This window comes from Mirounga angustirostris, unplaced genomic scaffold (assembly GCF_029215605.1).
Source record: "Mirounga angustirostris isolate CCGP_5_RB_7025 unplaced genomic scaffold, mMirAng1.0.hap1 SCAF_2, whole genome shotgun sequence".
NCBI lineage: Eukaryota > Metazoa > Chordata > Mammalia > Carnivora > Phocidae > Mirounga > Mirounga angustirostris.
The window spans coordinates 134,183,887-134,195,162 of NW_026991710.1; the positions used below are offsets into that span (position 1 = coordinate 134,183,887).

Below are 11,276 nucleotides of genomic sequence, written 5' to 3' on the forward strand. Positions count from 1 at the left end.
TCTTAAAAAAAAATCTGGAGATTAGGAATGTGAAATGCTAGGAATTCTAATGAGACTGTATGGGATTTTCCCAAGTAAACCCAGAGGTAAATAAGAAACACTCAGAAATTCTGAAATATGTGATTGGTGGTCAACCTATTGATCACCTCCACACTGGCAATCCTTTTCCCCAGGTGAATTTGCAGATTTTCTAGGACACTGTTGTGTGAGGGTGGATCGTTTGGAAGAACGCACGGGGTTGTGCTGGGACACACAGAAAAGAAGGGGAGGTTCACTAAGACCTCAGTGTCTTCTTTCTTTCCATAATGCTGAAGATTGTGTTTGATGATATGTTTTGAAGCACTGTAAAGTGCTTATTAAATATAAAATTCAAAAATAACTAGTACCAAGCTATTTCTCACTATATCAACTATGTGGGTGATAGCTACTCATAATTCATTTTAATAGCGTAAATGAAGTCTCTGGGGTGCCAATGAAGCAGAACGGAAGGCTGGGAGAAAAGTGAGAGAACCCTGAGGAACTGATGCACACTCTGTAAGAGAAGGCAGTTGGGACTGACCCAAGCCAGACCCTGCCTCACAAAACAATGATCATGCAGACGTGCACGTCACATGGTGGCTCCTAGTCGGAGGTTCTGACCGTTTTCGATCTTTTCATCTCACACATGCTGTACTCCCACTAAGCCCTTGAATCCAAGCCTGGGTTGAAATCCCAGCTCTACCATTTACTAGTGACACAGCCTCAGACAAGCAACCCACCCATCCACACCTCCAGTTTCCTTAACTGTAAAGCAGAAATAATTACAGGAACTTCCTCACACAGTAGATACTCAAGGTCTTTTTACGTTTGCTTTCTTTAAATAAATTCACAGAGAGAAAAAATGTCTAATGAAGCAACTAAACCTGGATTGGTTTATTAATAGCCATCAAGAAACTCAATGTCTCATCAAAAGTCTGTTCAAATATCCCTAAAACCATCACAGGGAAGACCTCTGCATTTCTTTTTTTTTTTTTAATAAAGAAAATTTCTTTTTATTTTATTTATTTATTTGACAGAGAGAGAGCACAAGCAGGGGGAGTGGCAGGCAGAGAGAGAGGGAGAAGCAGGCTCCCTGCTGAGCAGGGGGAGCCCGATGCGGGACTCGATTCCAGGACCCTGGGATCATGAACAACCGAGCCACCCAGGCACCCAGACCTCTGCATTTCATAACCCTGGAATTTGTGGCATTTACAAATAAGGCAGAAATTTCAAAGTCTTGAAGATTTTACTTTTTATTATACTATACTGTATCACATAAAAATATATTGATGGGTTCCCATAAAATTCTCTTTATTACTTTCTATAGATTTTCAAGTTGTTATACTACATGACATATTGGTTGTAATATATGTTATGATTAATTGGTTTAATATTGTCTTTGGGATCACACCTAAGAAGAATTAGTCATTGAGTCCTATAACATTGTTTCTGTAGGAAAACCAGATGACTTAAATCATCTGGTCATGAGGTCAGAGTGCAGGACCAGAAAATGGCACCAGGAAGCCAGCTGATACTATTGAGGTTTGGGTTAAAGAGAGAATGAGGGGGAGGGGAGACATGCCCAGCTAAGAAGGAGTTAGAAATGCCCCTCAGTTTAGCATGGGGTTGAAACCAAAATTGTTTCAATGGTCTTCATATATTCTTTTTTTGGTGAGCAGCAAAGCTAAATTTATTGAGCAATAATAAAGTGATAGTACAAAGCTCCCGAAGAGGGAGAAGTCCTGAGAGGGTTGCCCGGTCTTCATATATTCTTGTAGAAACAGCACATATAGTTTGGCAGAGACTAAGTCCATTTTTTAAAAGAAGAAGACGAAGAATGTACTGCTCTTAAATCTGAGATAATAACAAAAGCAATGATTTTTACTGGTTTATATACACACGTACTATGATGATATTGCAGCCCATATAAGCGGAGTAGGAAATAGCTGAACATAAAAAGATCCAGAAAAGAAACCTGATATTGTGATTTTTACTGACCTCTATGATGTGGGGACATTTTTCACGTGTCAGTCTGGAAGTTATTATCTTTCTACCAAAATGCCGATGATCTATAAAACCCTTCCTAGTGCCCCAAATAGGAGAGACCATTCCCAGGTAGGAAGCAGCTGCCCCAGGCATTTTGCCAAGAGTCTAATGGAGGTGCCTGAGCACCCTTAGCTGCCAGTCTTATACAAACTTGGAGCGGTGGACTAGAAAGGGTAGCTGTTCAGGCTATAAAAACCCACTAGATGAAGGTTTGTGCTTAAAATCATAGTTCTGAGCAACTGCAGTGAGAGACACTGAGGAGTCTCTGAAGTTAGGCTGAAACAAAGTGCCATCTTCCTTGGGGTTGTTATGGACAAGGATGGTGGAGGGATGTAGAAAGGGTGTACTAGAGACAAGGCACCAGAGAAAGAACAGGAAGTATATTGAGACATCTCCCCATTTCCCTAAGTTACATCAAACTAAGGAATTAACCAGCTCCCTGGTGAGGAGGGGTGTGAGTTAATGCCACGGACTCTTATATATCTTTTGTAATTAAGAGCTCATTTTTACGCATGGAGTGTGTGTGTTTGTATCAGCTTAAATGTCAATTCACGCCAAGTCATATGGATCAGAAGTAACTGCCTGAAACACTGGGTTGGTAAGGAATCTAAGTCTGAGGCTAGACTCAAAAACGAATATTGCCTTAAATGGAGAGAGGGAGCCAGGCCAGGGTGCAGAGGGGAAGATCAGGAGCCTTGATGACAAAGTCTAGGCCTTAACCGGTGGATAAATTATAGATGGTTATTCACTAATATGTGCAGTTGACCCTTGGACAACATGTGTTTGAACTGTGCAAGTCTACTTTTATGCGGAACTTTTTTGACAACTCAGTACAGTTCTGTAAATGTATTTTCTCTTCCTTATGATTTTCTTAATAACATTGTCTTTTTTTAGTTTATTTTAAGAATACAGTACATTGTCCATATTCAAAATGTCATAATCATCATCATCAACTGTTTTATATTATCCATAGGCTTCTGGTTGACAGTAGGTATTAGTAATTAAATTTTGGCAGAGTCAAAAGTTACATGCAGATTTTCAGCTGTTGGGTCAGCACGCCTAACCCCTTCATTGTTCAAGGGTCAAATGTACAGTCATTCTCAGTGAATCTTGTCGTTCTCATTATAAAGTTCTGAGTCCAAGGAATCCTATAAGGTATTAAGATTGTGATGAGATAGGCACCGCTTTGGAAACAATTACTGTCAAAAGCCCAGGACCAAGAAGGTGCACAGAGGATAGGCAACGGCTTTCACAGCTTATGCCAAACAAGACCAGCTTCTGAGTGTGCCACAAGCCAGGGGAGAAAAAATCACTGTGTGGTTCAGACTCTGTCCCCCAGGGGTTGAGAAGAGAGCGCTACCGAACAGAGTAGTGATTTAAAGCCGTCTGGGAAATATGAATGGAAGAAACAGAATAAATTTCTTCCTGGAAGGCTAGCTTGTGGCTGATATCTCTTTTGGATTCACAGCTTGTTTCAAAGTCCAAGGAATAGGCAAACGTGTTCTTAATTTAAAGATAAAGAAGGAAGAGAAGCTATACACACTCAAGATGGGCCGACAGAGAAGCAAAAAGGCAACAAAAGTTATGGACTCTGTTCAAACCAGCCACCTCGCTTGGACTGTAGTCTTCTTGCTGGTGGCCAGTTTTGATATTTCATCAGATTTCTGGTCTTCATCTTTCTTGCTTACATGGACTAGGACACAGTTTAAGTACCTGAGCATCTGTTCCATTAAATGATCCTGAGTAACATTAAGTACAACAGCCATGGTACTAAGAGCTGACACGTGCATGTCAACCACGTGCCAGGCATCAGACCTCATGTGTTCCTTGTGGTCTCATATTTAATCCTCACCACATAACAAAAATAATATTAAATGCATAGAGTGCTTGCTATGTGCCAGGCATGGTTCCCAGCCCTCTACAACTGTTAACTTGCTTACTGTTTACAACAGCCCTGTAAGGTAAATACTAAGACTCATCATGAAGAAACCAAAGAACAGAGGTTACGGAACTTGCCCAAGGCCACTCACAGCAAGTAGGTGGACAGAACCAGTATAGGAATTCGGTGATCTTGTGACGTGGGCACTCTACGCACTGTCATGTGGAACAGAAGCGATCAGGGACCCAGAGAGGTGAACTCTCTAGCTTAGGGTCACAGAGCAAAACCTAACTCAGAGTCAGGATTTGAATCCGGCTCTGTCTGACCTCAAAGACTGAGCCCCCAAGCACTCTCTCCCACTGCCTTAGGTTGCACCGCAAAAAGGTTTTTTCTTTTGTTAACCTTTACCGTATGACGCTGTACTATATTTTCTTAAACATTTGAGGAAATCCAATTATTTCATGATTGGTACATGTTCAATTTTCAGATAATGCAAAAGCCTGCCTGGAAAAAAAAAGTCTGAATTCTCAGATTTTACTTCTAAAATCACCTGGGCTCTCTTTTGTTTCAGAGGAGACTGGGCTCATGCCTCCATACACATTACCCAAAGGAACCAAGACAAGGTTTCTAAGAACCCTTTGGCTAATTACCCTGACTTATTTGATACAAAGGCATTATCAACACAGTGCATTTTAAAGATCTGGAACTCTCTATTTCGGCTTGTGGATGATGTCCAGTACAGGCTTCTTTTATACCACCCACTCAGAATGCAGTGCTAGGATGGGGGAAGAATGTGTGAATGTCGCAGCATAAATGTGAATCTGAATGCATTCCAAAGCCAAACACAAATGCTTTTGGATTATGCGTGGCTTCCTTCTCTTCACACCTCTCCTCTCACGTATTGAAGGGATGAAAAGGGAATCATAGCAAGTCCATTTATTCACACATTTTTCCGCAAAACTCAAATCCCATTACTTCTCAATGACAAATTAAGAACATGACATTTCTTAGGGAAGCATACTCAGAAAGGATTCAAATCAGAAACAATATGCTATGAAGAGCGTATTTAAGAGAAATACCTTGATCTGAAAGCCAGTCTGAAGCCTTGTTTGGTTGATAAAATCATACTCTGGTATTCCCCAACCAACTTCACCCACATACTCATATTTATATTTTGCTGGTAAGCTTCTGTTTGGGGCAGGCCTCCATAAATATCTGAGATCTCCAGTCTTTTCCAATGCTGGGAGTTTTTCTCCTATATAGGAAGTGTGCTGATGAACTTTAGTTAGATGATCTTTTATATAATCTGGGCCTTAAAAAGACAGAAAGAAAGACTTTTAAAAAACTCTACACTTGGGGCACCCGGGTGGCTTAGTCGGTTAAGTGTCTGACTCTTGATCTCAGCTGAGGTCTTGATCTCAGGGTCCTGAGTTCGAGCCCCACACTGGGCTCCATGCTGGGCGTGGAGCCTACTTAAAAAACAAAAACAAGGGCGCCTGGGTGGCTCAGTTGGTTAAGCGACTGCCTTCGGCTCAGGTCATGATCCTGGAGTCCCGGGATCGAGTCCCGCATCGGGCTCCCTGCTCGGCAGGGAGTCTGCTTCTCCCTCTGACCCTCCTCCCTCTCATGCTCTCTGTCTCAAATAAATAAATAAATAAAATCTTTAAAACAAAAACAAAAACAAAAACAACTCTACACTTTATTCTAAAATGCTGTTGTCTTTTAAATGGTGAAACTAGTAATAGCTAATGATTATATGGCATTGACCAGGTTCTAGGTGCTATTGTAAGCCTTTTAGATATATTAGTTCAGTTAATCCTTATAACCATGAGATACGTAATACTGTCTTCTCCAGTTTATAGGTGGGGAAATGAGGCACAGAAAGACTGGTTACTCTTCTAGAGTCACGTTACCAGACCAGCTGTCTCACAGGTTGGGCTCTTAATTGTCCCCCACTCTACTGCTCTGTTTAGAACCAACTTAATACAGACATGTCTTAGACACTAAAAACCCTCACTCGTGCCACACTTGTCGGATGTGGGCTTTCAGACATTGGGGTGTTTGATGTAGACAGATAAAATCCTGAAATGAGAATTAGGAAATTTCCCAAATGTATCAGAAGCAACTGGAAAATGGAGGCTCTCAGATGAGAAGGACAGCTTATAACAGATGATGACCAAAGGCAGGAGTATTTAATAAATATCAGTATTTTAAATGTAAGACAATGAACAAAAAGGAATCCATGAATTGTGGAAGTGGGTAAAACAAGCAAACATAGGAGAAGGTCTGGGAAAGGATCACTGAAATAAACCTGGTATTGAAAGGTGAGGATGTGAAAGGTAAAGGGGAGCAAAGATCTATGGGAAGAATGGTACTGATTTAAAGTAGAAAGTGAGCTGCTGGCCAGGAAGAGTCTCAGAAGTCCCAGAACCAGCATAGCTGCCAGACTGTATGGCCAGGTTAGGGATGCAAAGAAGAAACTTCATTCTCATTACCAGAAGTTGACCAGAGACATTGGAGGCAGAAGCTGTGCTGTGGTCGTGATGTCACCCGAGTGCCTCCTGGCGCTGGAGCTCCTTTCATCCGGCTCTCCGCCCAGGGAGCTCAGTGTTTGCAGAGCACACAAATGGGCCAGGGCTTTGACCAGGTACACCAGCAAAATGGTCAATGTGCTAACAAGTCCGTGCTTAGAAAAGTCGTCTAAGCTTTCCCAGGAAGTGGGGGACATAAGAAATTGCTCTTCAGACACATGATTTGGGCAGATGTTTTCACAGCTTCCTAATCATCATCACTCCCCATGATGCACTGAGTATTCACTGTGGCTAATTTCCCTTGATGAATACATTGGGGCTTCCAATTTATTCATGTCAGGTTTTCCCTCAGGTATAATGACTTTGGTAAAGAAGAGAATGGCCAGAGCATGAAAAACTGGGTTTTTCTTCCCTCAATGTGACAGGGGTTGAAGTCTTACCTACAAAATTCCTGTCATAAGGAATTTTTGCAGGGTCCTCTGTACGCAATGAAATACAGAACTGTGGTTAGTCTTGTTGAAATTTCAGTGTATGTGCAGGCCAGTGTTTTCCCAAATGTTTCATCAAATGCTGCTCCCATGAGTGTACCATGAAGATATATATGTGGGAGGCAGGGGTGCCTTATAGTCAAAAACACATCTGGGAACACGGCTTGCTACCTTTGCCTTTTAGATATTCACAGCATATGAAAGCATATTAAAAGCTCTGAGAATTCCTATGGTAAATAAACCTGTTTACAATTAGGTAACTCAGTGTTTCCCAAACTTGTTTAAACATGCATCTTTCCTCCCCACTGGGCCCTGTTTACACATTCTGCAGATACCAATGGATTTGGGGAAATACGGAGCCTCTGTGTAATGTTTCAGTTATCACTAAAATTTTGTCATCACCACATGCTACTACAGATGCAAGAGAAGATATATATCTGTAGTTAGTTCCTTAGTCACTCTGTGGACTGCAATTCATTTTTAAAAAGAGCCACGACTTGACAGCAGAATCAAAAGCACTTAGTAGCTGAAGGTACACATACTCTGCAAACCAAGAGTATGTTTAAGGGGCTATGGGATGGGCAGGGGCTCCAATCAGGGTTCTCTGTGGCTTTAGTCAAGTCACTGGATTTTTCTAAACTCCTGTCTCATCTGTGCTTTAGAAATAGTGTGACGCGATATTCACGGCACAGGAGATTCCCGGGAAGACCCTGCCCCGGGCACATAATGGACTCAGGCATCTGCCTTAAGAGACAGAGGCAGCTAGACGCCATAGCACAAGCCAGGCCCCACGTTCACAGCAGATGCCCCGGAGCCAGCCCAGTGTTTACCAGACCCAGACCTCCACACAGCACGGCCCACCCAGCAACACACAGAAAGGTGCTTTCCTTAATGAGACCGCGCCCCAGGTGTTTGGTTTTAAGTGAGCCATTTTTGCTCTTCCAAACCTCATCCTCCAGATCCTAGACTCTATGCTGGCTCTGATTTGTGTTGAAATTCTAGATTTACAGTTAAGGATGTGGTTTTTGAATCTAAACTACCGTAGGTTCAAATCCTGGCTTTGTCTTAGGCTGGCTTTGTGACCCAGGAAAAGTTATTCAGCCTCTGAGTTTTTGGCTCTTTATCTATAAAATGAGCCTGGTGATGCCTACCTATCTTGTGGCCATGTTGAATGGAGAGGAGAGAATCAATTTTAAAGAAGTGCTTAGGTGAGGATGCGGCATATAATATATAGTTATTATTATTGTTAGTGTATTTTCCTCTTTTTTTGTTTGTTTTTTATTTTTATTTGATGTTTTGTCTTACCTATTGCATTTTTAAAAAACGTATTTTCAGAGCTTTCACTGATAACGATTTATTCCTTATGAACTTCAGATCCTTTCCTGAGGGAAAGGATCTAGATCAAGGGTTGGCAAACTTTTCTTATAAAGGACCAGAGTGTAAATATTTTGGGCTTTGTAGGGCATACCATCTCTGTCTCAACTACTCAACTCTCCCATTGTAGGGCAAAAGCAGCCGTCAACAACATGTAAATAAATGAATGTGACTATGTGCCAATAAAGCTTTATTTATGGACATTGAAATTGTAATTTCATGGAATTTTTGCATGTAACAAAATATTATTCTTCTTTTGCTTTTTCCCTATTTGAAAATGTAAAAGCCATTCTTTTTTCACCAACCCTACAAAAACAGGTGGCAGGACAAATTTGAACCAGGAGCCATAGTTGGTTGACCTCTGCTCTAGATGGTAGGAAGATGGTGGACACTAAGGAAGCAGATTGCCACAAAGGCTGAAAAGAGCACAGACAGGACAATATGGGAGGTTTTCCAACAAGCTTCATCTGCTGCCAACCTTTGAGAAGGACCCAGCTATGGCATGTATCAGTAGAAAAAGAGAAAATTCCATCTCTGAGGCAAATGTCTTTTCTTTCTTTCTTTCTTTCTTTCTTTCTTTCTTTCTTTCTTTCTTTCTTTCTTTCTTTCTTCCTTCCTTCCTTCCTTCCTTCCTTCCTTCCTTCCTTCCTTTCTTCCTTCCTTCCTTCCTTCCTTCCTTCCTTCCTTCCTTTCCTTCTTTCCTTCTTTCTTTCTTTCTTTTTTTTAGAATTTATTCATTTATTTGAGAGAGAGAGACAGAGAGAACATGAGCAGGGGGAGGGGCAGAGGGCAAAGCAGTCTCCCTTCTAAGCAGGGAGACCAATGTGGGGCTTGATTCCAGGACCCCAAGATGACGACCAGAGTCGAAGACGCCCAACTGACTGAGCCACCCAGGCGCCCTGCAAATGTCTCTTTCTGACCTCTTTACATTTGTGGTGTTTCACTTAATAATCAACTCATTCATTCATTTATTCTTTCACTTATTTATTTATTCAACAAGTATTTATTGATCTATATGTCAGGCACTGTTCTGCATGCTGGAGATAGAGCAGTGAGCAAAGCAAGCACCCTGCCTTCATGGAGCTTACATTTCCTTTAAGAGGCAGGCAATAAAAGTAAACAGTCTTTCATTAGCTTTCATTTGACTTTATCATAATAACCTCCTAACTAGTCTTGGCTGGTTTCTATCCTGTCCAATCCATTCTCCACACAGCTGCCTTTATAAAGGGAACTAAAACTCAGTTAAAATAAATACCTCCTCTCCTGAAAAAACATGAAATGGTTTTCTACAGTGCTCATAATTTTTTCCATCCAGATTTCTTAGGATGGCTGATTAGTGTCTTCATAATCTGACCCTAGCCTACTTACTGATTTTTACCTTCCCTCACTTTTTCTCATTATCAAAATTCATCTTTTAAGGCTTATTGTGAGTGATGCTTTTCTAGAAAATGCCCCTAATCCCCCAAGTCAAAATTAGATACTCCCATGCTACCTTAACAGTAGTTTCTTTTAATTTCACTTCCCTTTTTATATCACATTTATTGGATCTGCTCTATTTTTAAGCTCCTAGAGGGTAAAGGCTAGATCTTATTTATGTCTATAAACTTTTTAAAAAGATTCTATAGGGTGCCTGGGTGGCTCAGTTGGTTAAGCTACTGCCTTCGGCTCAGGTCATGATCCTGGAGTCCCGGGATCGAGTCCCGCATCGGGCTCCCTGCTCGGCGGGGAGTCTGCTTCTCCCTCTGACCCTCCTCCCTCTCATGCTCTCTGTCTCTCATTCTCTCTCTCGCAAATAAATAAAATCTTAAAAAAAAAAAAATTCTTTAATTGAAATATATTTGATATATAACTGTGTAAATTTAAAGTGTACATGTTGATTTGATACATATATTGTAATATGATTGCCATTACTGTGATAATTAACACATCTATCCTGTCACATAATTATAATTTATTTTTAATGCTTGGAATAATTAATATCTAGTTTCTTGGCAGGTTAGATGAAAATAATACACTATTACTATCTATATTTACTATGCTGTGCATTAGATCTCTAGGATTTATTTACTACTCTTTGCAAGTTTGTACCCTTAAACATCTCTCCTGGTCCCCCAGTCTCCAGGCCCTGGTAACCACCATTTTACTCTATATTTTTACGAGTTTGGCTTTTTTCGATTCCATGTATAAGTGTATCATATTGTACTTGTCTTTCTCTGTTTGACTTATTTCACTTAGCATGATGTCATCAAATTCCATCCATATTGTTGCAGATGTCAAGATAGCCTTCTTTCTCATGTCTTTATAATATTCCATTGCCTATATGTATTACCTCTGTGAACACTTAATTGCCAGCACAATGCTTTGAACAAAGGTAGTCCTCAAGAAATATATGTCGAATGCTGAAGTGAGTTGTTAGTTGAATAAATGAATTTCAAAATTCCATCGAAAGGGGTGCCTGGGGGCCGCCTGGGTGGCTCAGTCGGTTAAGCTTCTGCCTTCAGCTCAGGTCATGATCTCAGAGTCCTGGGATCGAGTCCCACATTGGGCTCCTTGCTCAGCAGGGAGCCTGGTTCTCCCTCTGCCTGCCGCCTCCCCTGCTTGTGTGCTCTCTCTCTCTCTCTGACAAATAAATAAATAAATAATTTTTTTTAAAAAAGGGGTTGCCTGGCTGGCTCAGTCTGAAAAGTGTGCAACTCTTGATCTCAGGGTCATGAGTTCGAGCCCTATGTCGGGTGTAGAGATTACTTAAGATAAATCAATAAATTTAAACAGAAATCCATCATAAGACAGGAAGCATATAAACTCATATTGAAAGAGAAGTAAGCACTTCTTTAAGTATCTAAAGAGCAATCTACTTTCCAGATCTGCCTTAAATCCTCCTATTTTGGATTTAATGATATGACATTTAAGGGTAAGTTCAGAGGAAAAACTGCTTTCACA

General features: G+C 40.9%; 1 protein-coding gene across 1 annotated transcript in view; it reads right to left on the reverse strand.

The window, feature by feature from the left end:
- SPMIP2 (sperm microtubule inner protein 2) overlaps nucleotides 1–6,526 on the reverse strand; it is a 44,425-nt gene extending 37,899 nt beyond the window's left edge. The window contains exons 1-2 of the mRNA XM_064584034.1: nucleotides 6,439–6,526; nucleotides 5,023–5,255 (exon numbers count right to left, since the gene is read on the reverse strand). Coding sequence (XP_064440104.1) covers nucleotides 5,023–5,255; nucleotides 6,439–6,526 — 321 coding nt within the window. The remainder of the gene's footprint in view (nucleotides 1–5,022; nucleotides 5,256–6,438) is intronic.
- Between the last annotated feature and the right edge of the window lie 4,750 nt (nucleotides 6,527–11,276).